The sequence below is a fragment of the Thamnophis sirtalis genome, unplaced genomic scaffold (genome assembly GCF_051295495.1).
Source record: "Thamnophis sirtalis isolate CommonGarterSnake01/CBP01778 unplaced genomic scaffold, rThaSir2_p1.2 scaffold_2, whole genome shotgun sequence".
Classification (NCBI taxonomy): Eukaryota; Metazoa; Chordata; class Lepidosauria; order Squamata; family Natricidae; genus Thamnophis; species Thamnophis sirtalis.
In genome coordinates this window covers 85,419,926-85,445,017 of record NW_028261382.1, presented here as the reverse complement: position 1 = coordinate 85,445,017, position 25,092 = coordinate 85,419,926, and the positions used below count along the sequence as shown (strand labels likewise).

Below are 25,092 nucleotides of genomic sequence, written 5' to 3'. Positions count from 1 at the left end.
TAATTTATTTCCTTGTTGTGCACAAAGTCCTACAACTTAACATAGAGGCTTAACCTGGACATGCATGACAATCCCAGCACCCTGTCTGCCTCTGAGATGTCCGCAACCTCCAATTTGGTAGGATAGTAGCTGATTTGGGGTGCTTCATGTAGGGTGATTCTGATAATAGTAATAGGAGAGTGTAGCCGAGTTTCCTTTTCTCCATCACTCAGATTTGAATGAAAATCGGCCAAGGTTTACTGAATTCTAGCACAAACGCCTAGAAGAGATAAGATTCATGTTTTTGCTGGGAACATATAAGAATACCAGGTTCTCTTAAAAGAGGAGAAGCATCGATCAGTTTTAGAGAGGGAGAGATTTTTTAAATAGCTATTTATGGGGGGGGGGTGGCACCCTTTCAGCCTCCACCATCTTTTTAATCTTTTAGCATGGCCCCCAAATATTTCTCTGCTTCCAAAGTTGTATTCTCTACAGTGCTTGTATTCTATTGCCCTCAAGGTTAATTTTGCCTCTTGCGACAACGGACCATCTCCAACCACACAAATTATTGTAGTTATATCCTAATCAAAATTATGCTCCTAGTCATTCTTTGGTTTCTGTGACATGGTTGCCAATTTTAATATTTTTTGGCCTTGGGTTGGTCATTGACTTGTCTCTTCAAGAAATGAGTTCCTATATTCTAGGAGGAGAAAATAACTCACCGTGTGATCTGCCCTCCCCACCCCCTTTTACTCCTCAAGGCTGCAAGCAATCAAACCTGAAAGTCAACGGCCCACAAAAGATATTTGGTGAGCCCCACCAAAAAGAATCCTTTAATATATAGCAATAATGAAACAAGATACACGAAAGTCAACAGAGCTGTCAGCACTTGGGACTCAGGGATTCCCTGGCTCAGGAAACCTGGCCACAAACAATGGCTTTGATTTTTTCACAGACAGATCACACCTGGGATCTCTTCACCACCATCCCAAGTGCAACCCTTAACCAAAGTAGGTTCCTGGGCGGGATGGAAGGGAACGGAAGGCCAACACACACACGTATTTTAAAACTTAAGTTTTGGGATTTGTCTCGTTTGCCACTTAACTTTCGGGGGCTCGGGATTAAAATGAGTAAAATCTCAGCATCCAGACTCTCCTTTGGCGGGATCCCCACAGATCAAATGCAAGGGACAAGCCCCGGCTATGGCTAAAAGCATCACGTCTCTGGATGGTGCACTCTGTCTCATGTGGAATGGTCTATATTACAATCTAGGAAGCTTATGCACATTTATACAGAGGACCTTTTGCCCCATGCCTGGGGAGCCCCATGAGACTATACAACAAGTGTGATGAGTTTTTAAAACATTTTCTTTCCCATCCCTCCCACTTTCGCTTCCTCCCACCCTCGCTTCTTCTTTTTTGTTTGTTTCTTTTAGTGTTTCTACATTATGTACATTGTTGTGCTTGTAGATGGATCCATCAACTGACGGAGGCGATCTGTCAGGCTATATCTGAGGAACCTTTGGTTCTTTCAGTCAGAGATGCGTTTCTTCACTTTCACAGTCAGCAGGAAGTCACGGGAAGATTTCCTAACTGGAATTTGCCTGGGGTCCTTCTGCGGGGAATAGCCTCCTTTTGAAGAGAGAGACAGCGGGCAGGTTGCTCATCTGAATTTGAGGATGCTCTCACCACGATGCTGGAAACCACATGGGGAACTGCTGCTCTGTCCATATCAAGGCTGTAGAGGATGGACAGGGAGAACTACTGTAGCTCATGGGAAGGAGGGCTCCAGATCCAGGGACAGATAAGAGCAGGCAAGCTTGATCTGCTTTCTCTAGATGTAGCAGAGCTCCGATGTTCCTTGGGATTTGTTCTTTAAAATCCACGAGGAAAGTGGATGAAGTGTCAGGTGTCAGTTTCATTCCATAGCTTCAGATGATCAGGCAGACATACTCATCTCAAGTTATCAAGAATGATGCACATGATGGGAGTTGTCAATTCTAGTCACATTTCCAAAGGCTAACCAGATGCGTTTCTTCCTGCCCTGGCTGTAGAGCTATCTTGGGAATATTATTAGAAGCAAGACAATGCCCTCTACCTGATCTGGCCTCAGTAACATGATAAAAAGCCGTTTTTCAGTCCCCATCAACAGCAGCAGCAGCGCCATCTCTCCTGGGCTGGAAGGATTTCTCAAAACAAGTAAAACAAGCCTTCCTAGTCTCCCATGGGAGCCCTTTTACAGAGAAGAGGCAATCCTAGCAAAAGGAGATGGCTGCCTGGCCAAGGTCCCGCGCACTGATTCACTAGCAGGGCTTCATGGCTACCACCGGGATACAAGGCAAGGTCTCTCTCTTGATGACAGCCTGGGAAGCTACGGGATAAATTGTAAGTGAAAGTGTGTGTGTGTGTGTGTGTGTGTGTGTGTGTGTGAGAGAGAGAGAGAGAGAGAGAGAGAGAGAGAGAGAGAAAGAGAGAGAGAGAACATGGCAGGTGGAGCATGATGCCAGGGTTCCATCTGGGGAGGCTTCAATTGTTCTCAAACAAAGAGAGCAGATCATCGTTGCTATTATTGGGAAGGTCAGGGGGGCCCAGGTAGGACAGCAGCTCATCTGGATTTGTCAGCTCAGGAAGAAGCTGAGGACAAGACAGAGATAATCAGGGTTATTTGCTAGCTCTATGGTGGTAGAACATCACAAACCTGACCAGGTTGCAGGTTCAAAATCATACACAATCAAGAAAAATGATATTGGGGTGGGTGTGGGGGGAAGGACATGAAAGCCTCAAGCAAGAGACCTGGAGAAAGATTGAGACCATCCCCACAGGAGAAATCTGAGGGTGTCACCTTCTAACGGCCAAGTTGAGGCTCTCTTGCCTTTGCACTTCACCTTAATGGAGACCTGTAATTCTGGGACTGAACCCTCAGCACCAATATAAACAATATTTAAATCAAACTCTTGTTTTTCTGCCTTGACTGTCGGATGTGGGTCTGTCTGCCATTGATAAGTGACAAAGACAATATACGGAAGTAGCCAACATGTGGGATGGGACCTCTCTGTGAGGGAGTTATGCTGAATAATAAGGCAGGCACCTACTACTCTGTATTAGCCTTGTAGTTTCCTGGCTAATTTATCATTGCCATGCGCTAAATCAGTGGTTCCCAAACTTGGCAACTTTAAGACTTGTGGACTTCAACTCCCAGCTGGCTGGAGAATTCTGGGAGTTGAAGTCCACAAATCTTAAAGTTGCCAAGTTTGGGAACCACTGCGCTAAATAATAATAATGTGCTAGAATGCCCTCTTCCAAAGATTACACCCATTTCTCCCTTTTCTGACCAAAGGTGAAGACGATGGGCTTCCGTTGGACTATTAATAGTATTACCACACCATCATGTTTCCCATCTGGTGACCTTGATGCAAGTCTTGTGTGGATTACTATCTTTTTCATTCTCGTATGTCTGGTTTTATTATTTGACTTGCATTTTAAATTGGATGCAATTATATTAAAAGCCTATGGCAGAAAGAAAGGCATAAATATTAACTGTCTTTTTAAATAGGCCATGGCCTAACCATGGCAATGTTGCCCTGAGTCTGCAGGGAAAGGTCTTTGCACTACCTGCGAGATAAGGTGGGCAAACAAGCCCTTTCTGCTTCCCAAACTAACAAGAACTATTGAATTTTTCAAAGATTTATTTTGTACGTGGGTGTAGCTCAGTGGTGGGTTTCAAAAATTTTTTAGAACCTCTTCTGTAGGTGTGGCTTGCCTTCTGGGAGTAGCTTACTGCCATGTGACCGGGTGGGAGTGGCTTGCCAGCCATGTGACCAGGTGGGAGTGGCTTGCCAGCCATGTGACTGGGTGGGCGTGGCCAACTTGTAAAATGTGGTGAAACTCACTTAACAACACTCTTGCTTAGCAACCAAAATGTTGGCTCAGAAGCTCTGGCATTTGAAGCACGCAAGTCTTAAAACTGTCAAGTTACAAGACCCTTGCACCCCTAACCCTTTAGAAACCCCCCCCCAAAACTTGACAGCTTTAAGACTTGTGGACTTCAACTCCCAGAATTCCTCTCGCTCCTCATCTTGATGATGTGCAGACGGGCAGGGGAGGCAGCTGGAACCGGTTCTAAACGGCACTGTAGATTTGTGGAACCTCTTCTATAGAAGAGGTTAGAACTGGCAGGAATCCACCCCTGGTGTGGCTCCAGGTGCTAAACAGACCTTGTAGAGACTTAAGTGTATCTCATTCCTTAGTCTGCTCCCCCATGTGGGTCCCAAAGGTGCTTTTTTCAAGAGGCAATTGGACTTTCTTGTTTTTCTTTGAAGACATTTCACTTCTCATCCAAGAAGCTTCTTTAGCTCCCACGGGATGGTAGGGAATGGAAAGATAAAAAGAATGCAAATGCCTGCAAGGAATATAAATCTTTCCATCCTGAGTTCCAGAAGCTTCTTCAAAGAAAAACGAAGTTCCGTTGCCTCTTGAAAAAGCACCTTTGGGACAAACATGACCTGGGAGATGGAGAAACTCGAAAGGGATGTTCCCCCAGGTGGCCAATTTTTGTGGAAGCTTCTAGCCTTCCTAACAAGCCACTAAGATTTACATAGTACCATTCAACAATGAGGGAGCAGAGGAGAATATGCTGGCAAGGCAGCATATTGGGTCCCTTCCCTCCACTTTGTGTGCCTCTTGGGAGACCTTCTGATGTCCAGTTGTCTTGAGGTACATCACACCAGTTGTATTGCTACACATGGGCGCAGCTGGGGGAGGGAGAGGGAATTTGGAGCTTCGGGCATATCCAGAAAAAGAGGGGAAGGTGAGCTTAGGAGGGATAGCCCCATGCTACTTACGTCAAGAGAAGGTTCAGGCCCATCCACAGGCCCAGGTGGCCCTCCCATCCCAGGACCAGGATTGAAAGGCAGCTCCCCTCCATGTGCTGGGCCTCCAGTGCCTGACTGTCCCGGTGCCTGGCGTGATGGTGGGGGAGGAAGAGAGGGATTCCGATGGTGGAGCTGCTGTTGCTGCTGTTGCTGCTGCTGTTGCTGCTGCTGCTGCTGCTGTTGCTGCTGCTGCTGTTGCTGCTGCTGTTGTTGCTGCTGCTGTTGCTGCTGGCCTGGCTGATTGCCGAGGTTGGGGTTATTTAGGCCCTGTTGCATGGGATTGTGTGAAGAAGGATCCATCCTGTTTGATGGAGGCATCTGCAATTGCAAAAAAAGGAAAGCAAAACTGCTGAGAAACAGGAGGGCGGGCAGAGCTGCCACAATGCAGACCCTTTCTGTGGTGCAGGCCCCTTCACCCCCCAATGTTCTCCCATCCCACCCTGTGCACCGTCCCAGGAGAGCCTCCCCCCCCCCCGCATGTAGTGCTAAGACAAGTCTTTTGTTGACTTGGTTGGGTCTGTACACCAGCCTCAATGATCAACAACGGTGGATTTCCTCCGGGCAGCTTACAGTTACATTAAATTTAAAACGGAAAAAAGTTACAAACAAACATTAACACCAAGGACACATGAGGAGGGCAGGGCCAGAGGGGGGGGGGTGTCTCTTATTACTCAATCAACCACCCCATTGCGCTGGGCCCCCACTGGGCCTCCAGGCCGACTCAGGTCTTCAGGCCCTTATGAGAAGACAGGAGGGTTGGGGCCCAGTCAATGGGGGTGGTTGATTGAGTAATAGGAGTCCCCCCCCCCACCTCACGTGTTTTAATGTTTGTTTTTAACTTTTTATGTTTTAGCTTTTAGGTACCTGTGAGCCACCTAGAGTTACCCTGTGGTAAGATGGGTGGCAAATAAATAAATACAATAAAATAAATCAGGCTCTCTCATCACACAAGCCAAATACAGATAGTTCTCGACTTACAACAGTTTGCTTAGTGACCATTTGAAGTTACAGCGGGACTGAAAAAAGGGACTTTAGACCATTTTTCACACTTATGACCCTTGCAGCATCCCCGTAGTTATATGATTTACATTCAGAGGCTTGGCAATTGGTTTTGTATTTATGACGGGTGCTGTGTCCCCAGGTCATGCGATCCCCTTTTTATGACCTGACAAGTAAAGTCCATGGGGAAGCCAGGTTCACTTAACAACCATGTTACTAATTTAACAACTGCATTGATTCACTTAACAACTGTGGCAAGGAAAGTCATAAAATGTGGCAAAACCCACTTAACAAATTTCTCATTCAGCAGCACGTATTTTGGGCTCAATTGTGGTCGTAAGTTGAGGACTATGCTACACATTCTGGCTCAGAGCAAAATAAGCATCCAGCTGTAGACATGTCTCGTGTTAGCCACAAGGATGGAGGCGTATCAACTTTCCTGGTCATCCAGACAGAAAACATGACCAAATAAACTAATTCTACTTTATTGTAAGACTACCGTATCCAGCAAGTCCGAAGGTGCACATTTCCCATCCTTCACTTTTCACTGTTTGATCCTTTTCTAAGTTTCTTCTCCTTACCACTAATCCACTGGGGGGGGGGGATCCTTCCTCTCTTATCTGTTTTCTAGGAGCATCTCTTCCCATTGTCCCTTCAAGGTCACCCTCGCACTCCATTCCACCGTGCAAGTTACCTAAGCTTCTTCAGGATGTTGGGCATCATTCCTGCACTGCAGAGATTTATTTCTGGTTCTGTTGCAGTGCCTTACTCTGACTGGGATATGCTTTCATCCATCACCTTAACAAGGTGCAGACTCACACAAACATACACACACAAATAACCCACGTCTAGGAAATGTTTACCTAGCACTTCTTCCAGCATCAAACGGCTTCAGTACTTCTGTCGCCTGAAAGAGGAACTGCCTCACCGTCTCTGGCAGAGGCGCAAAAGACATTTTTTTTTTGGCAGAAAGCACCTTCCCCTGGAGATAATCTGACGAGCCCCCCCCCCCCCTGCTGATGAAGCAAATAGTCCCCCTCTTTTCTTCCCTTCCTAGCTCAGTGGGCTGCCTGAAATTAAATTCTCCTCAAAATTACACAGAGTAGGCTGAGGAGTGCCAGTCTTTCAAACTTGCTATTCTTAAGGGAATGTTTTTAGCACCAGGCTTCTTTGATGCATTGAATCACATGGAACTTTGGGTGATTTGGGGGGGGGGGTGTTTTGGCTTGTTTCGATATTCATTTCTCCACCCTGGAATCCCACGCAGAGGAAATCTGCTGGTGACACAATGAGCAGAACTGGCCCCAAGAAAGACAGTTTGCGCCATGCAAAATGTGGATCTCCCACAGTTGTGCATGACAGCATTGGGAATTAGCTGCTTAGTAAGAGCGGAAGTGATACATCACAACAGCCAATGTGCCAATTCTTCAAGTGGTGCTGAGATCCAGTCACACCCAGCACCCCTGTAGAGCCTTGAGTCTGGATTAGCTCTCAGCCTTAGCTGAGAGTTTTGCTACCCAGCTGATAACTCAATTGGGGCACCCTGCAGAGGGTAAAGCCTGAACCCAATAAATCTTTGTCGTTGAATCCTGGGCTTGAGGGGGGCAGAAGGGACAAGATTGTAGCTTGATGATCAAGGCTCACTTTGCAGGCCAATGTTCATGGACTGGAGAGTGGTCCTACTTATAGAATAACACAGGTGGAAGAGAATTTGGAGGTCATCTAGTCAACCCCCTGCTTAAGCGGGAGACCCTCTACCATTTCAGACAAATGGTTGTCCAATCCCTTCTTAAAAACCTCCAGCATTGCAGCAACCGCAACCTCTGAAGGCAGCTTCTGTTCCACTGGTTAATTGTTCTCATTGTCAGGAACCTTAGTTCTTGGTTGGATCGCTCTTTGGTAAGCTTCCAACTGTTACTTCTTGTCCTGCCCTCCGGTGCTTTGGGGAATAGGCTGTCCCGCAGAACAGGTTAAAAACTCCATTGACTGGCTGTCAGTCATTGTGGACAATAACTGAGGTGATGTGGAGTTTTAGATTTTTTTTTGTATTTTCTATGCTCTTGTGACTCTTGTGGAGCCACCTACTGGTAGCTGGCTGGATTTTCTCTCTCCTGTGCAAGGCAGGGCAGGGACTTCGTGATAAGGATGCTGAGAGAGGAAAAACCCTTAGTGCAGAAAAAATGAAGGCTGGGACATTTTCTTCTCTTTGCCATGATGATGCCAGAGCTGGAGGTCAGCTTGATTCAAAGCAGACACAAGAAGGCATGAGAGGCTTTCCCCGCATTCATTGCTTTGTACACTAAAAGGAGAGACAAGCCGCTCGGAGAGAAAGGATGTGCCTTGGAGGGGACACTTTTTGTAAGGTATTAAAAAGCAAAAGTACAAGTAATCCTCGACTTACAACAGTTCATTTAGTGATCATCAGCACTGGAAAATGTGACTTAGACCAATGTTTCTCAACCTTGGCAACTTGAAGATGTCTGGACTTCAACTCCCAGAATTCCCCAGCCAGCGGATGCTGGCTGGGGAATTCTGGGAGTTGAAGTCCGGACATCTTCAAGTTGCCAAGGTTGAGAAACACTGACTTAGACCATTTTTCAGTTACGACCTTTGCAGCATCCCCACAATCATGTAACCGGAATCACCATTCCAGTGATCAAAACTCAGACGCTCGGCAACTGATTCATATTTACGACCAATGCTGTGTCCCAAGGTCATGCGATCCCCTTCGGGGTGACCTTCTGACAAGCAAAGTCGATGGGGAAGCCAGATTCACTTAACAATGGGGTTACTAACTTCTCAGCTGCAGTGGTTCACTTCACCACTGCGGTTAAGTGTGACTTGACAAATGTCTCAGTTAATAACAGAAATGTTGGGTTCACTTGTGATCCTAAGTTGAGGATTATCTGTATGTTGGTGTGCTGCGTGCATAACAGTCAACTTCTTTATAGGTGTGGGAAAGTGATGACACAACATATAACAGAATAATAGAGTTGGAAAGGACCTTGTAGGTCATCTAGTCCAACCTCCCGCCCAAGCAGGGGACCCTACACCATTTCTGACAGTCCAGTCTCTTCTTGAAAGCTCCCACAACTTCTTAAGGCAACTTCTGTTCCATTGGTTGATTGTTCTCACTGTCAGAAAATGGGTTGAATCTCTCCTTGTTCAGTTTCCATCCATTATTCCTTGTCTGGCCTTCAGGTGCTTTGGAAAATAGCTTGGCCCCCTTCCTCTCTGTGGCAGCCCCTCAAATATTGGAACACTGCTATCTTGTCTCCCCTGGTCCTTCTCTTTACTAGACTAGCCATGCCCAGTTCCTGCAACCATCCATTGTATGTTTTAGCTTCCAGTTCCCTAATCAGCTTAGTTGCTCTTTGTTCTGACCTAGGCTTCCCAACAGCATGAAGCAAACGCCTTGAACCAACAAAAACCCCTTTTACTAATTTACTGTGAATTCTGCTCATTCATATCCAGCAAAGTCTTTTAAGGGAGGATTTACAGACACAAACTTTATCTGGCTTGGATAACTGACAGGCTGATATCTTTGCTTCTCATTTATTTCCTCTGGGAAGGGTCATTCATTGTCCACCTGTGGCCTTACTCCCAAGTCAACCCCTGTTCTTTAACTGCTCCCTTCGTCTGGCAACTCTGTGCATGCACACACTGGGAACAGGATCCAGTTGTTCGTCTGCCTCACTGATGTCTGACTCTGAAGGCAGCTGATGTCTGGCATATGGTTCTGCCCCCTCCCCCTATGCCTCCGACACAGAGCCCTCATCAGAGGCTTCCCCAGACTCTGGAACTGGCCCAGGTTCCTCCCCAACCTCCTCACTGTCCGAATCTGCTGCTGGTGGGCCACAACACTCTTCTCTGCACTTTTTCTAGAGTCTCAACATCTCTTTTATAGTGTGGTGACCAAAACTGGATGCAGTATTCTAGGTGAGGTCTAAGGCTTTATAGAGTGGTATTAGGACCTGCCTTGATCTTGATTGTATTCCTATGTTATGTTGTGTTGCTGCTGTGCAAATGACACTTAGGTGACTGATGCAAATTAAGCAGCTTGCATCACCTGTGTGATGACATCATGGCCCTAATGAATGATATCACTGAAGCTTCTAATAAACACCACTTCCTGTCACGATGACATATGAGTTTTTGATTAGATGGAGCAATAATCTATCCCAGCCTGGCTCTTCCTCTCTTTTTTTGTATACAGCTCTTTTCTCAGATTATAGTAAAGTCAGTTTCACCAAAACAACATTTATAGGAAAGGGGGAAATGTCTCACTAGTCTCTTTTAGTTGCTTAAACACCAAACCTTTAGTATTAATTCTTCATCTCTTCCTGACATATCTATTTTGAATCCACTTTTGACAAGTGCAGCTGCTTGGTGTCTGCGAACTCAACAGCTGTTTTCTCAGGACTTCTCCAGATGTTGGACTACAATTCCCATGAATGGCCATGCTTGGGGATAAGATGGGTGGTACAAACCAATATACATTTCAAGGATCTGAGGTTGAGGACGGATATTCTGCAGAGTGAAGACTACGGAAGAAGCTTAGAACTCAAATGAGATGCTCTTGCTACAAAAGTGGATCGGAATAAGATATTGTGTTTTCTTTCTTTCTCTTTGTTTTTAAGTGCCTCGCATAGCAGAGCAAGCTGTCTGATCATCCCTGCCTTGCTGACTCCCGAGAGAATGCTTTCTGTGGATGTTCTCTTGAGGATTCTCCTCGTAAGGCTGGGGAAAAGCCTGTACCGTCATAGGGGAGAAAGAGGCCATTTGTTCAGCTGCCTTTACAAGGCCTCCTGGCAGCTGGTGCGGAAAATCACCCAAAGAATACAGTCCTGTTCCTGTATTCACACGCAGCCGATAAATGCATGATGGGAGTTTTATGAAAATTGCCACTTCATAGCCAGAAGCTATAGAAATGGGAGGGCTTGGCAAGTAACTGATCATGATGTTGCTGGTGAGGTTTTTATGAAGAGTTTTTAAATGGGTCAGGAGAAAACCTCCACAGAGCATCGTTTGCTGCCCAACTTCCCAGATTTAAGACACTGCCACAAAATCTTTCAAGGATCTGCAATGTAAATTCTGGAAGCTATGGAATCTTATCAAAATCCAATGCTAGGACTGTTGCCTATCATGAAGAGGAAATGGGAGAGGAATTTTATGTACCTGTTCAAGAAGACCAAGAGGAACTGTCCATTACAAAGTGAAGATCCCAGGAGGAAGAACAGTTGTAGACCGGTTACCCCCCATAGCCCATTTACAAGGACCATTTCCCAATATTTTTCAGGAAGAACGTCTCACTGACCTGTCCAGTTGGCTTTTCGGGGGTCAGCAGGCTGCCCGGAATGTCAGATTGGTAGGAGATGGGAGGAGGCCCAGGGTTGAATTCATTTAACGTCGGGGTGCCGGGGTTCACAGTGGGGAATGAATCTGAGTAAGTTCCAGAAAAGGTTGAATCTGAAAGAACAAATAGTAGTAGTCAGGGAGGAAAGTTATCTTTCAGAAAAGGCTTGTACATATATATGAATGTTGTGAATGAAAGTTAGTTCTAACCCCATGTAAGATAAACTAGGGAGGTAAGTAGGGCAGGGACCAAGCAAGTCATCATATCAATAGAATTCATACTAATCCCCTGCAATGGTTAAGCACCAATTATGGGTGTATCTTGTTTCTTGATAACAGAAATGTAACACTTGTGCCTTTCAATGGTGATCATGCACCATACACAAAGTAGATCCATGAGATCCCAGTGAGGTCTAAAGGAAGGCTCTCTCTCTCTCTCTCTCTCTCTTGGAGGAGAAGACTATATCCCTCTCTAGAGCCATGGTGGCGCAGTAGTTGGAGTCCAGTATTGCAGGCAAACTCTGCCACAGCCAGTTCGATCCTGACCGGCTCAAGGTTGACTCAGCCTTCCAACCTTCTGAGGTGAGTAAAATGGGGATCCAGATTGTTGGGGGCAATAGGCTGACTCTGTAAATCGCTTAGAGAAGGCTATAAAAGAACTATGAAGCGGTATATAAATCTAAGTGCTTCTGCTGTCCCTCAAGATCTGGGTCTTTCCCCCTCTCCCCCCACAAGGACTCAGAGGCTGACTCACTTTGGTTGGTGTAATCGTTGGTGCCACCACCAGCAGAAGAGGACTGCAAAGATCCAAATGGTGAGGGACCCGGTCCCAGAGCTGCGATCATCTCCATGACGCTGGGCATCACCATGTGGGTGGGGCTCATGGTACGGCAACGCTTCAGCACAGGCCCGTCCTGTTCCTCCTTGATGTGGATGTCAGGTTTGATTGGGACCGGCTTCCAGCTGCACGTCGGGTCGATGGTGATCTCTTCATATTCGGAGCTGGGTAAATGGGATGTTTGCACATGACACTCGACCCTGGCCCCCCACACACGATGGATTTATACAACCACCCAGTTATTCACATGTCATAAAGCATGCTGGGATGAGCACGGGGTTGGGCTCAATGACTCACATGGCCTCCTCCAACCCTAGAATTTTAGGCCTCTACAAGGGCTTCTTGATCATGAGACCACTAGGTGGGATCCTTCATTATTTCGGCTATGAGGCTATTGTCCAGCCCAAAAGGATGAAAAGGGAAAATAGAAAAGGAAAATAAACAATCCCAAAGGGCTCTTAAGAAAGAAAATCTCTAAATGGCTTTGAGCTGATGTCTAACTTCTGCAAACCAGTGGTAAAAAGGCCTCACAAAGATTTAGGGGTTGATGTTGAGGGGCTTCCAGTTTACATTTCTGGGGCTACATGGATAGTTGCCCCTGTTCTTAGCAATGTTGTTTTGCTCACCAAGAGACATTATTTCATTTGGAAAAACACACTGCAGAATACAGTGCCCTGCTTGTTCTATTCTTCATTGAAAAAGAATGTAAGCTGATTGCATTATTAGGCAAAGAATAGCTCATAGGAGTGCTACTGTTACTCCACCCATGGAACAAGCTCTAATGCAGTGATGGCGAACCTGTGGCACGTATGCCACAGGTGGCACGCGGACCCATTTGTCAGGGCATCTGGGGTGCTGCTCTGTCAGCTGGCCAGCGTGAGCATGAGTTCACCCTTTTTAAAAGCCATTTTTCGCCCTCCCCTGACTCCAGAGGCTTTATGGGAGCCTGGAGAGGGCGAAAAGAGCCTCCCCCCCCCCAGAGGCTCTCTGGAGGCTTCATGAGCTTCCCTGAAGCCTCTGGAGCGCAAAAAACCAGCCCTACGGGCAAACCGGACTTCCAGTTTGCTCGGAGGTTGTTCTGATTGCTCCGGAGGCTTCAGGGAAACCTCCTGAAGGTCCCTGAAGCCTCCAGAGGGCTTCCGGGGGACTGTTTTTGCCCTCCCCAGGCTCCTATAAAGCCTCTGATGCCTGGGGAGGGCGAAAAAAGCATGCAAAAAAATAGGGGTCGTGCCTGTAGTGCACGCATGCGCACTGGGGGGTTGCACATTGCATTATGGGTGCGGCACGCCCGCACACGACACCCCCCCCGCTCCGCCCACTTATGGCATGCAAGCCAAAAAAGGTTTGCCATCGCTGCTCTAGTGTGTTCCATGGGGCGGCCATCAGATGGACTTCCTTGGAGAAGCCTTTCTTTCTACCAGCACTGTTCTAAAAAACAGAAGCCTGACAATATTATGGGAATTCAAAGGAGGAACTGTGACTCTAGGGGAAATAAGGGAGCCAGCAGCATGGAGGATGAAATATTATGCTGCAATGGAAAGATCTGATTTCTCTTTGAGCTTAGCCTCCCCTCCTCAAGTCCTTCAGAGTAGTCCAAATACGATGCAACCCATTGTATGGATAAGTACAGGTAGTCCTCAACTCACAACGGTTCGTTTAGCGCCAGTTTAAAATTATGACATTGGAAAAAGTGACTTCTTGTTCCAGCATCCTCATGGCCGCATGATTAAAATCTGGGCAGTGGTTGACTGGTAATCACAAATAATCACCATTCATCACTTTCCCAGATGGCCTCTTACAAGCAAAGTCAATGGAGGGAAGCCAGGTTTGCTTTAACAATCACATGATTTGCTACCAACTGCAGTCATTTGCTTAACAATCACAGCCAAAAAAAGATTCTAAAATCAGGCACGATTCATGTAACAACTGCTTTGTTTAGCAATGGAAATTCCAGCTCCCACTTTGGTTGTTAAGTCCAAGACTACCTGTATTATCAAGGTAGGTGAGTTCAGTGCTGATCACAGCTGACGTGCTAAGTAGCACTCAAGCACTTGAATGAAAAGGAGGGCATCCCTCAGTTAACTGATTGTGCAATTGGCTGCTTGCCAATCCCAGTCCAGGCACAATGGGATGCAAAGGAGCTTTCCCAGGCTACAGTCTTCAGAGGAAGGACAACCACTTCCAAAACAGTCTGCTTTAACTGTAGCCTGGCCATCTCTTTTTTGGACTGATGCAATGCAACATTCAGAGAGCAGTCAGAGTGTTCGCTTGGACTCCTGCAATTCTCAAACAGCTTGCAAATACCGAGGTCTCCCCAATGATGTTTGTCCTTGCTAAAGCCATGGAAGGGAATCATACACAAAGATAGGAGGCTGCCTTGCCTTGGAGCCTTCTCTGGCTGTATCTCGTCCCTTCTCCTTCATGCAGAGCAATGCAGTCTTTTGTTCAGCTAGGGGTGGGGGGAGGGAAGGAACAGGAGGCCCTCAAATGATGGGAAGGAAGTCTTGCATGTTAGATGCACTTGCTATGCATTCCTGGACAACCCCGGTTGGGGAAAGAGAAGCTGGCTAGCATCTGGCTAAATACTCTTGATTGAAAACAGGGAAGTGGAAGAACATTAGTATAACCAACCAGCCCCCAAGGATTGAAGAGTTACCCTCTTAAAGCGTGTTGATTGGATTATGTTTAACTGCCAGTTTCTTGGGGTAGCTCACAGAGAATGGGGTGTGTGAGGTGGGGGAAGAGACAGGAAAAGATGTGGAAGGAGGCCAAGTGAAGGAAAGCAAATACTTGAATAGGGTGCAACTAGTTCACATGTGGTTCAGCTACCATGTAGACAAGAAGGGAGAGTTGGGGGTTTGTGTCTAATTCAGATCTGCTCAAAGGGACCGTTTGCGATGGCATCTCCCTCAACTTTGCTATGAGGATGACCAGCATCAAGGCACAAAAAGCAGCTGCATAGTGACCCCTCCCCCTCCAGGAACTCATAATAACCTCACAACAACCTTGTGAAGGTGTCTTGCTGCTCTAGGGAATCCCAGGCAGGGATCTGAACCCCGTTTGACCTCTGTTATGGGTTGAGAGTGGCACTTGACCTTCTCAAAGGCCTTCTTTCTAACATCGGCTGGTCTACCTCCTTCTGACCAATCCCATCTCCAGAACAACTGATTACCCTTCAGAGATTCTATTTCTCTCCTAAAATCTTAGGTTTCAACTAATCTCAAACATCACAGTGAAAGAAACACCTATGAGTTAGGGTGGGTGGGTGATAGCCCTTGCCTACCCCCTGGTGGCCATAAAACAGCATCACCATACCTGGCCAATCCCATTTCTTTTTACTCTTTCACAAGAGTGAAATAAAAATCAGCAAATCCAAGAAACTTACTTTTGAATGTAAATCAGGATTCCCAACATGTACTGGTCCACTTCAAGCCCTTCCAACAAGGCTGTTTTACTGAGTGAAAGAAGAAGAAATAAGAGTGGGTGGGAGTAACCATATGCAATGCTCTGACAGGCTGCAGCTGCAAAATTTCAAAGCATAAACCTTATAGAGGAGGGAGGTGGGGGTGGGTGCAACTTTTGGCTGTGGAAGTTTTTAAAGGCAAAAACAACAATAACTGAGTATATAGTCTGCCAGACACCTGATTATAATTGTAAAAAGGGCCAGGATCTTGGGACAGACTCGTATCCCCTCGGGACTTTGTCGGGAGGTAGAGCCCAGCCCAAGAATTAATGCTGGGCCTTGGTGCTGCTGTCAGTCAACTGCCAACCTTAAAGTGTTCTGTTTTGTCGGCAGCTCTTGACTTCAGCCCAGTAGCCCTGTGACAGCTGTGCCACTGAAGAGGAATGGAAGAACTATTGCTTTTAGATCTTGTTTTAAGAAGTGTCCACCCCAGACTGGCCACAATAAACAGCTACAGAAAAAAATCCACAGCATTTCCTCCCAACCTTGGGAACCTTAAGATGTGTGGGCTTCAACTCCCGGAATTCCCTAGCTGGCATTGAAGTCCATGCATCTTAAAGTTCCCAAGGTTGGGAAAAACGATCACAGAGGTTTTTTCTCTTGTATGCTGCTTTCCTAACAAAAGTCCTTTCTTGGATTTAATATCCCAAATGTCTTTGTTTTTGCCACAGCCGCCTCCGATATAGATGCTCACTTGCAAACAGGACATCTCCACGTTCCCCTTTCACAATTTAGCTGCAGATAGGATTCCAAGTCGAAGCACTGCGGAGAGAAAGAAAGCAGGACTCCATTGGGCAAAAGGCATTAGAAAACAACTCCAAAGGCTTTGGGGACAAGGGCAACTGTCCTAACCCTAACCCAACCTGTACTGGATCCCCTGAAAGCTTCCCCTTCCACAAGAACCAATGATTGGGGTTTTCTCCCTCTCTTCCTTCAACCGCCCATCTCCTTTTTTTTGGCAGTTCATTCTTGCTGCAGGTCTCTGATCCTACCCTTCTCTGTTGGCCAGAGGGTAGCAAGACTTCGGAGCTGATCAGAGACTCACCTGTATGTGCCGGCAGTCGTGACCCCTGGCGGGAAGCTGGATTCTCCGAAAAGTAATGGGGCACTTCAGAGACACCTTAATGGCCGTCTGCTCCACACCATCTTCGCCATTTGGACCCGGAGTCCCGGGGATTGTGCCGCTGCTGAAGTTCCTTTTGACTAAGGATGGAAAGCGGAAAATGAGGTGTCAATGCAGACCCAATGGACCAAGGGCAGATCTGAAAGACCACTGGGACTTTTTATGATGTCACTTTTCTGCTTCTATGTTTCTACGCAACTCAGTGGGCTGGGAGCGGTGATGGCCAGCAGAATTGGGAAAGGGTTGAAATCAGGACACGGGAGGCCTTTTCTTATTGCTTTGAAAGCCAAAGTTTTGGCTTTTCCCACCTCTACAAATTGCCCATGCTGTAACCCAGTGATGGCTAACCTTTTCGTTAGGTTAGCCATCACGGGGGGGAGGGGGAGCTGTGCGTGTGTGCACCCTCCCCCCCGCACATGCTTGCATGACCCCTCACGCACGTGCATGTGCCCCCCCTGCTCTCACCCCACTTTTGGTGTGCAGTGGCATGGAGGACCTGTTTTTTGCCCTCCCCAGGCTCCGGAAGCTTTCTAGGAGCCTGGGGAGGGAGAAAATGGCCTCCCCCCGCCCCCGGAAGCCCTCTGAGGCCACAAATGGACCATTTTCCAACTTCCAGTTTGCATGTTGGGCTGTTTTTTACCCTCTGGAGGCTTCAGGAGGCTTTGCTGAAGCCTCTGGAGGACAAAAAAACGCCTCAAAAACAGCCAGCTGAAATCAGCTGGCCAGCAGGCGCAGGTGCACTGGAGCCGACAGGGCAACTCCTCGTGTGCCCTCAGAAATGGCTCTGCGTGCCACAGGTTCACAATCACGGGTCTAACCTGACACACAGTATTCCAACCTCAGCTAACAATAATAAGAGATTCCCTGACCCATCTGATAATTTGGCCCTCCTTACAGGTAGCCTTTGACTTGCAGACATTTATTCAAAGTTAGGAAGTGCTGGAAAATGTTATTTATGACCTCACACTTACAATCGTCATAGTGTCCCTGTGGTCACATTATCAAAATTCGGACACTTGGCTACCACTAAGTATTTACGATGGCTGCAGCATCCCAGGGTCATGATCTCCATTTGCGACTTCCCCAGGCAAGCAAAGTCAATGAGGGAAGTCAGATTTGCTTAGCAGCTCGGCGAATTCTGGGAATTGAAGTGTACAAGTTTTAAAGCTGTCAGGTTGGACACCCCTGCTCTACACTCTCTGGTGTGGTCTTCAGAACAGCCTTATCCAATCCGGCGCATTCTCATTGGGTCTTCCCTGACTTAAGGGAAGCATGGAGATTTCCCACCCTTCTCCTGAGCTATACATTTGTGTCATGCATCTCTGATCCCAGCCCAATGGAACTCTGCAGGAATTCTGCTGGTGGCTTTGACTCTCCTGGGCCAGGCAGTTCTGTCTCTTTGGCCAGATTTTACAAGTGGGGAAAGATGTCAAAGAGCAGAGATACTCACTTTTGGTGATGCAGTGCTCAGCCGGCAGCAGCCTCTTCTTGATCAAGCCTTGCAAGACGGACCGGACCGAAGGCCTGTGCACCAATTGCAGGACAAAAAGGTGGGACTGAAAGAAAGAAGAGAAGTCACCAGGGCTAAGCACACTCACCGGTTGTATTGCATGACAAAGCAGTGTCAGATGTGCCATCTTCGGCATGTCTTGCTTCCCGCCATAAAACAGAGGGAGGAGGGAAGTAAGGAGGAAGGGGTGACAGGGTGGCAGGAACCAGAGGTGTCAATCTGGAATGACCTGGCTGATCAAGGATGGAGCTATGAGAGCAGAATGCAAAACTCTATCAAAGAGGTGCCAAACTCCAAAGCTGTTTCCAAAACATTGGAGAAATACGATTGGACGTTGATGGACTGGTCAAGGGGGGAAGGGCCAGGGAGATGGGAAAAGGGTGGGCTTTGCATGACAATATCATCAGATTCAGCTTTGCTTATGCTGTAGCTGCTTGACTATGTTGAACCCTTCACTTCAACGAAATGGGAGTTTGAAGGTCTTTCCTAAATGTCCAAGTTGGGACAAGCCTGACACACAGACAAAAAGGCCCTTCTGAACAAAGAGAAGTGGGTATTTGAACCCCGGGATCAATCAATGAAAATAGTAATGAAAAGCTGCTCCACAAGGAAATGGTATCATGTGTAACGCACAACCCACTTGTGAATTTGCTGCTGCAAGGAATGACAAAGGTAACTCAAGTTGGCTTAAAATAAGAGGAAACATCCCCTTTATCCTGGACTTCCTGCACTAGTGTGGACTTAAGAGGCAGAATGCATCCGGCCAAGAGAAGGCCCTGATCTGGGGCCCTCTGAGTATGCTGGGACTGCAGTCCTGTAGAATTCTGTATCCTAAAGGAATTTGAGAGTAGCCGTTTCCACCTACACAACAGACCTCAAATTGGAAAAAGCCGATACAGGAATTTGGGGAATTAGGACAAACAGCAATGGAGAACCAGATGGCCACCTGTTACGAAGCAGCCTGGAGTATCAATACCCATCACAGCAAAACAGAGGCTCGGAGAAGCTGCCGTCTTCACTCTAACGACCAGCCCCCAAACAAACAGAAGTTGAACTTACACAGCAGCAAGCCGTGACTGTGATCTGGATGGTGTTCCTGCCGGGCTGGCAGACCTGCTTCAGGTAGAGGGGTTTGTGTGAAGTCTTGTTGTCTCCCCGCTCGATGGTCAGAGGGGTGGCATTCACGCTGACCTGGACTGAGGCTGGCCAGTTGGTGTTCATTTGTCGGTCCTCGTGATGGTAGCATTTAAACTGCAGCTCTAAGTCAGGCCTGAGAAGCAGAGAGGAACCACAAAATGCCTTTCTAAAGAAAATACTCATGGTGCCTCGGAGAAGGCATGGAGACCCTGGGATATAAGAACTTTACAATGGGAGGAAACTCTGGTATGGTCTCTCGTCCCATCTCTTTTGGCCGTGAACCTGTGGTCCTCAATTCCTGCTGAGAACTGTGTTGCTGGAGTGTAATTCCCAACAGCCCTAGAGAAGAACACTGCCAAAAGCGATGGGTGCTGAGAACTGTAGTGGCTCAACAGCAGAGTTCCTCAACCCTATTGTAGAGTTCTCCCTGGGAATGCATGGCAATTGCTGAGAATTCTGGGAGTTGGACTCCTCTCACCTTTAATTTGCCAGTGGTGAGAAACACTTCCCTAAAGAGACAGGGAAAACGTTGTTTTTCCCAGCTAAGGGAAGTTCCTTCTTCATCGGTTAAGATGTATGAAAATGGACAGGACATAAATTCAACAAATAAACTGAAATGAAGCCGTTAACAACTAGCTGATAGCTACTGCTGTTTTCCCTTCGATTCGCTACTGCTTTTCCTCCACTGTTTCTCAGCTGTCAAAGCAAATCCTTGAATAACCTCACTTGCATTATTGGTTTTTTTTTTCCCCTCCAGAATATTTTCATCTCTTCCCAGAACTTTCATCTATCTGGGAAAGAGCATCTAACGGAGTTCAAATGATTGCCAGGTACAGCCCAGAGACTCAGAATAAAGCAGAACCTGTTGCTGCTTTTTGCAAAAACAGCCAATTAAAATGTTCCACCTAAAGGTGAACTGGATGATTCTCAGAGTTCTCCTGAGAGAAGATATGGACCAACGCTGTAGAAACAACAGGGGGGGGGGGAGAGAAATATGCTACTGTACAGAAAGGTGGACTTGAGATCATAAATAGGTCCCGTTCAAAGAACCTTTTGTGGTTTTCAGAACTGTTGACGTTAGGAGGCAAATAACACAGTTCAGAGCTTTGCTCTTTTACATTGTTCCAATGTGGGCTCAAAAGCAATGAATGGAGTAAGTTCTAGTTTATCCCCTGCTCCCAGCTCACCACTAAAAAAAGTATTCTGGATTCAGCTTTCGACTATCTTTCAAAAGCTGCCTATTACTTAACGATCAGGGCGGCAGAAGCCAATTCTAGGCTAGAGAAGGAACAAGGTGATACGTTTACTTAATAGCATGGACTTAGGGAAATCATCACAGGGTCTCACCTGAGCATCAGGGTCTTGTAAACAGAGTCCCGGAGCTGGAAGACGTGGTTGCTGACCGCCAAGTTGTGCTGGAGGCGGAAAGGCTCCAACACTACACCATCCCTTACAGGGAAGGTCAAACGCAACTCATCGCAAGGGTTTCCTGGTGGGACAAGAAAAGAGAGTGGGCTGATCATGAGCGGGAGGTGCACAGCCATAGGTGCAGGGATGATATGGGGCAGAGGAGCCAAGGCAGGCGTGGAGGGAGCCAGGCTGACCCAGCAACAGGGGACGTAGTAAGAGATTGGCTGGGCCGTGGGGCATGGCAAGGGGCAGCCAGGTGGGAAAGTGCCGCAGGTGGGGTGAAGAACAGGCCTGGCTTCTGCCGTGACTCCACCAGGGCTGTCGTTTCCTTTCCTCCCCCTAATTCTGTTGAATTCTGCAAGCATTTGGGAAACGGATTTTGGCATTCGCTCTCCTTTCTATTCCCACTGCAAGTTAAGGAAGTCTCTCAAGATTTTCCCCCTCCCCCAGCATCAAACTGCCATTCCTTAACTGCCACGGAACACGCCTCGCCCCCAAAATTCCATTGCTCTGCAAGTGGTCCCAAATTCAAATCTTGGTCCGGAGAGCCCAGCCAATATGTAGAATCCAGAGGGGAAATTTCTCTCCAGGACTCAACCATTTTGAGTTGAGGGGTGCGTTGTACAGACACACCTGTGTGAACTGGGTGCCTCGTTTTTCAAATATCTTTTGTGGAAAGGTGCCTTTGCTCCTTAAAAAAATAATGAGGGAGACGTCCTGAATGATTTTTTTCTTGCTAAAAAAAAATGTGTGTGTTTTGCAAAACGGAAGTGGTACAGTCAAGAAAAGCTTTGCCACTTGAATGCTATGTTGGTTTTCTTATCTTATTGTGTGCTACCCCCAAGTTTCACAACTGAGATGATCTACAAATATTGTAAATGGAGTAAATCAATTAACCAGTGAATTGTCATTACTAAATGATGTCTCATACCCTCTTTAGCTGGGAGAACCCATAAACCAGCCAGATTGGAAGGGCTTTCTCAGCGTCTAAGACTTACCAGATGGAGAAGGATGCAAAGAACCCATGTTGGGAGATGGAGAAGGATGCAGAGAATTCATATTAGGTTTGATGTCTGGAAGGAATGGTGACTTCACATCCTGTCCTGGGGACATGTAGGGAGGGATATTACTTCCAGGGGTCATCGGAGGTGTGGGGTTACCAGGTAAAGGAGAGCTTGGATAACCAGGCATAGATCTTCCCGGCTAAAAAGAGAACAGAATTATAACTCAGACGTTATCAACTCTTATGAACCTTCAGCCCACTTTCTAGTAAAAATAATCCCAAAACTTTACACAGTGGAGTTCAAGTTGAAAGTCCTCTGAATATTGAACCAGGAAAAAGACATTTTACATTTTACTGAGTGCATATTTTCCAAACTAACATCCTTGAGATGAGCTCATGGATACAAAAGGAGTGGGGGGGAAATCAGCAGGACTGTGTGCTGAGGCTTCCTCGCCTTTTTTTTTTTTGTGGGTCTCCCTCACCCAACTATTATTGCCCAAAAGGATTACAAATAGTCCTCAACTTGTGACCACAATTGAGCCCAACATTAATGTTGGTAAGACATTTGTTGTTAAGTAACACGGTTGGTAAGTGAATCTGGCTTCACCTTTCTCATTGTAAATTTGAAGAGTCGCTAAATGAACTGTTGTAAGTCGAGGACTACATGCACTTAGAATTATGCAATAGGAAGAATTATAGGAAAACTGTTTAAAGCGGGGGGGCGGGGGGGGTCCAACCTTGACAACTTTAAGACTTGTGGGCTTCAGCTCCCAAAATTCCCTAGCCAGGAGTTGAAGTCCACAGGTCTTAAAGTTGCAAAAGTTAAAGTTTTAAAGTTTAAAGTATCAATTCTTGCAATCTTGCGTGCAAGGACTGGTCAAATAATGTTAACTCTCAATGCAAGATCAAAGCAGTGTTTCATTCACTCACAATAGTGAGCAGAACCTAGTTTGTTTTTACATGGCTGGTTTCCTCTTTCGGACTTTTCTATTGTAGTCTGTGGTGGTCGGCCTGTTCTCATTTTTTGCTAGTCCTCAACCACCTATGAATGGGCCATTTGTTTTACAGAAGCAACCATTTCCTTTTACCTTTATAGACCACCTTAAAAATATTGCATGTCAGCCTTCTCAAGCTGAACTGGCAGTGGGTGCAAACACGGACGTAAAGGATGCAAGACTTCCTGATTTACTGTCAGTCACATTGTGATCTCTGTGTACCAAATAAGAGTTCTATTTATACTTCAATCAATGTGCAACGTCTTGCCTTTTCCCTCTCCTACTTTATGAAAAGCACTAGAAACTACTCTCTTGTAGATGAGAGAGAAAGTTTACACCTGTATCTTATTTTGGGGACTGTAAAATCTGGTATCAGGCTGTGCTTTTTACCATGTGAAAACCATCTCCCTTGCTGCATATATTCCAATCCCCCCCCACACACAAATGTCCATTTTTTCCCAGTTAAAAACAGAAAAATACACCCAACTTTGGCCACACCATGGGGAGGCTCTCGGAAGTTAAAATATAACATCATTCTCTTTTGAGTGAAAAGGGCAACTCTAACCCATAATGGGGAACAGGAGCTAACTCCTTGTGTCTGGGCCCAGGAGAAAAGTATTAAAAATGGACAAAAATAACCTTGCAAAAAGATGCAAGTGAGTGCAACCTCTTGTTAACACATTATGCCCTTTCTTTAACTCAGCAAAAGTGTTTCTCCGTTTTTTTTTTAAGTGGGATAAGAATGGAAAAGATGCCAATCAAGAAATGAACCCAGCAAGAGGTGGATGGTAATTCTAAGCTAATATAAAAATACGCAAAGCCAAAGTCTTGCTTACATGATGCACCATTTGCTTCAATTCTGTTTAGGATACAAGAAAAATGACCCAATGTGTCATTTTTTTGTGTGTGTGCAAAAGGAAAGAGAAATGCACGAATGAGGGAAAGTGTGAAGGTATCTTCTAGGTGGAAGAACTTTGTGACTCTATGGAAAAACCTATGAATAAGCCATCCTGAAATCCAATCAGTGGAACAGTTTGCCTTCAGAAGTTGTGGAAATACAGCAGAGAGGTAACACCTGGAATCTAGCAATAACACTTATGTACTGCTCCACAGTGCTTTACAGACCTCTCGAAACAGTTTACAGAATCAGCATATTGTCCCCCACTATCTAGGCCGTCGTTTTACTAGTAGGATGGAAGGCTGAGTCAGCCTCGAGCCCCGTCAGGATCGAACTGCTGGCAGTCAGCAGAGTTAGCCTGCAATACTGCATTCTAACCACTGTGCCACCACGGTGCTACATTATTGCCAAATACCTTAGAAAGCCTCATCAGGAGCAAACAATAGAACTCACCCCATTCATAGTAGCTTGTCCATAGGTATTGAAGTTTCCACCATTAAAATTGGCATTTTGACCATTGAACTGATCAGTAGGCTAGAAAGAGAAAAGTCAAAAACATTTGTTACTAGAGTAATCTGGGCCCTGATTCCCAAGGCAGGAGTTATCCGTCAATCCAATTCCATTCCACCTTGATTCCAAAGCAGTACTTCTCAACTTTCGCAACTTTAAGATGGATGGACTTCAAGTCCCAGGATTCCCCAGCCAGCATGGGAGGTGAAGCCCACATATCTTAAAGGTGCCAAAGTTGAGAAATGTTGCTTCAAAGGATACTAAGCAGGGCATAATTCTAGCCTCATTTTATCCCAAGAGTAATTACTACCCCTGCTAGTAATTTTTTAATCAATTTTCTTCAGCCCCAAAGCGGGCTTAGCTGCATTGAACTGTTGACTTGAAATCTCTGTCCAAAGAGTTTGATGTGCATGAACTATTGTTAGGAGCCAATTCTACAAGTTGTGTGCTTCTTAAATGTTGAATACAGGACACTGAACAGCAAACAAGATGAATCAAGTCCCTAACAAAAGGGAAGCGAGTGGAGCATGCAGCCAGCTAAACATCTCAGCACCTTGGAATTGCCTAACCATTATAGAATTTTCTCTCAGGTCTGATTTAGAGACCTTCCACCCATATTATGTTTATGTAACTCTTGTTCTTAGTACAGGCAGTCCTCAACTTATGATCACAATTGAGGCCAAAATCTCCACTGCTAAGCAAGGCTATTTAGTGAGTTGCACCCGATTTTAAAATCTTTTTTTGTCTTCAGTTTTAAGCGAATCACTGATATGAAATGGCCTGTAAATTAATCTGGCTTCCCTTATCGATTTTGCTCAAAAAAAAAACAAAAACAGCTGGGAAGATTGTAAATAACCATTGTTAGCATATACTAATTGCCAAGTGCCTGAATTTTGATCATGTGACTATGGGAGGATGTGGTGGTGTAACTGTGACGACCTGTTTAAGTAACTTTTTTTAGTGCCATTGTAACTTCAGTCACTAAACTAATAGTTGTAAATA

General features: G+C 46.1%; 1 protein-coding gene across 2 annotated transcripts in view; it reads right to left on the bottom strand.

Annotated features, from left to right (window-relative positions):
• ZMIZ2 (zinc finger MIZ-type containing 2) overlaps positions 1-25,092 on the bottom strand; it is a 94,533-nt gene that overhangs the window by 2,345 nt on the left and 67,096 nt on the right. The window contains exons 8-19 of one of the 2 annotated variants that reach the window (XM_087706252.1): positions 24,034-24,114; positions 21,683-21,887; positions 20,622-20,763; positions 19,197-19,407; positions 18,078-18,183; positions 16,550-16,707; positions 16,199-16,266; positions 15,427-15,495; positions 11,958-12,205; positions 11,166-11,317; positions 4,820-5,167; positions 785-2,612 (exon numbers count right to left, since the gene is read on the bottom strand). In XM_087706252.1, coding sequence (XP_087562378.1) covers positions 2,505-2,612; positions 4,820-5,167; positions 11,166-11,317; positions 11,958-12,205; positions 15,427-15,495; positions 16,199-16,266; positions 16,550-16,707; positions 18,078-18,183; positions 19,197-19,407; positions 20,622-20,763; positions 21,683-21,887; positions 24,034-24,114 — 1,896 coding nt within the window. In that variant the 3' untranslated portion in view covers positions 785-2,504. Of the gene's footprint in view, positions 1-784; positions 2,613-4,819; positions 5,168-11,165; positions 11,318-11,957; positions 12,206-15,426; positions 15,496-16,198; positions 16,267-16,549; positions 16,708-18,077; positions 18,184-19,196; positions 19,408-20,621; positions 20,764-21,682; positions 21,888-24,033; positions 24,115-25,092 lie in introns of those variants that run through there. The other variant, XM_087706253.1, reaches the window with a different exon arrangement.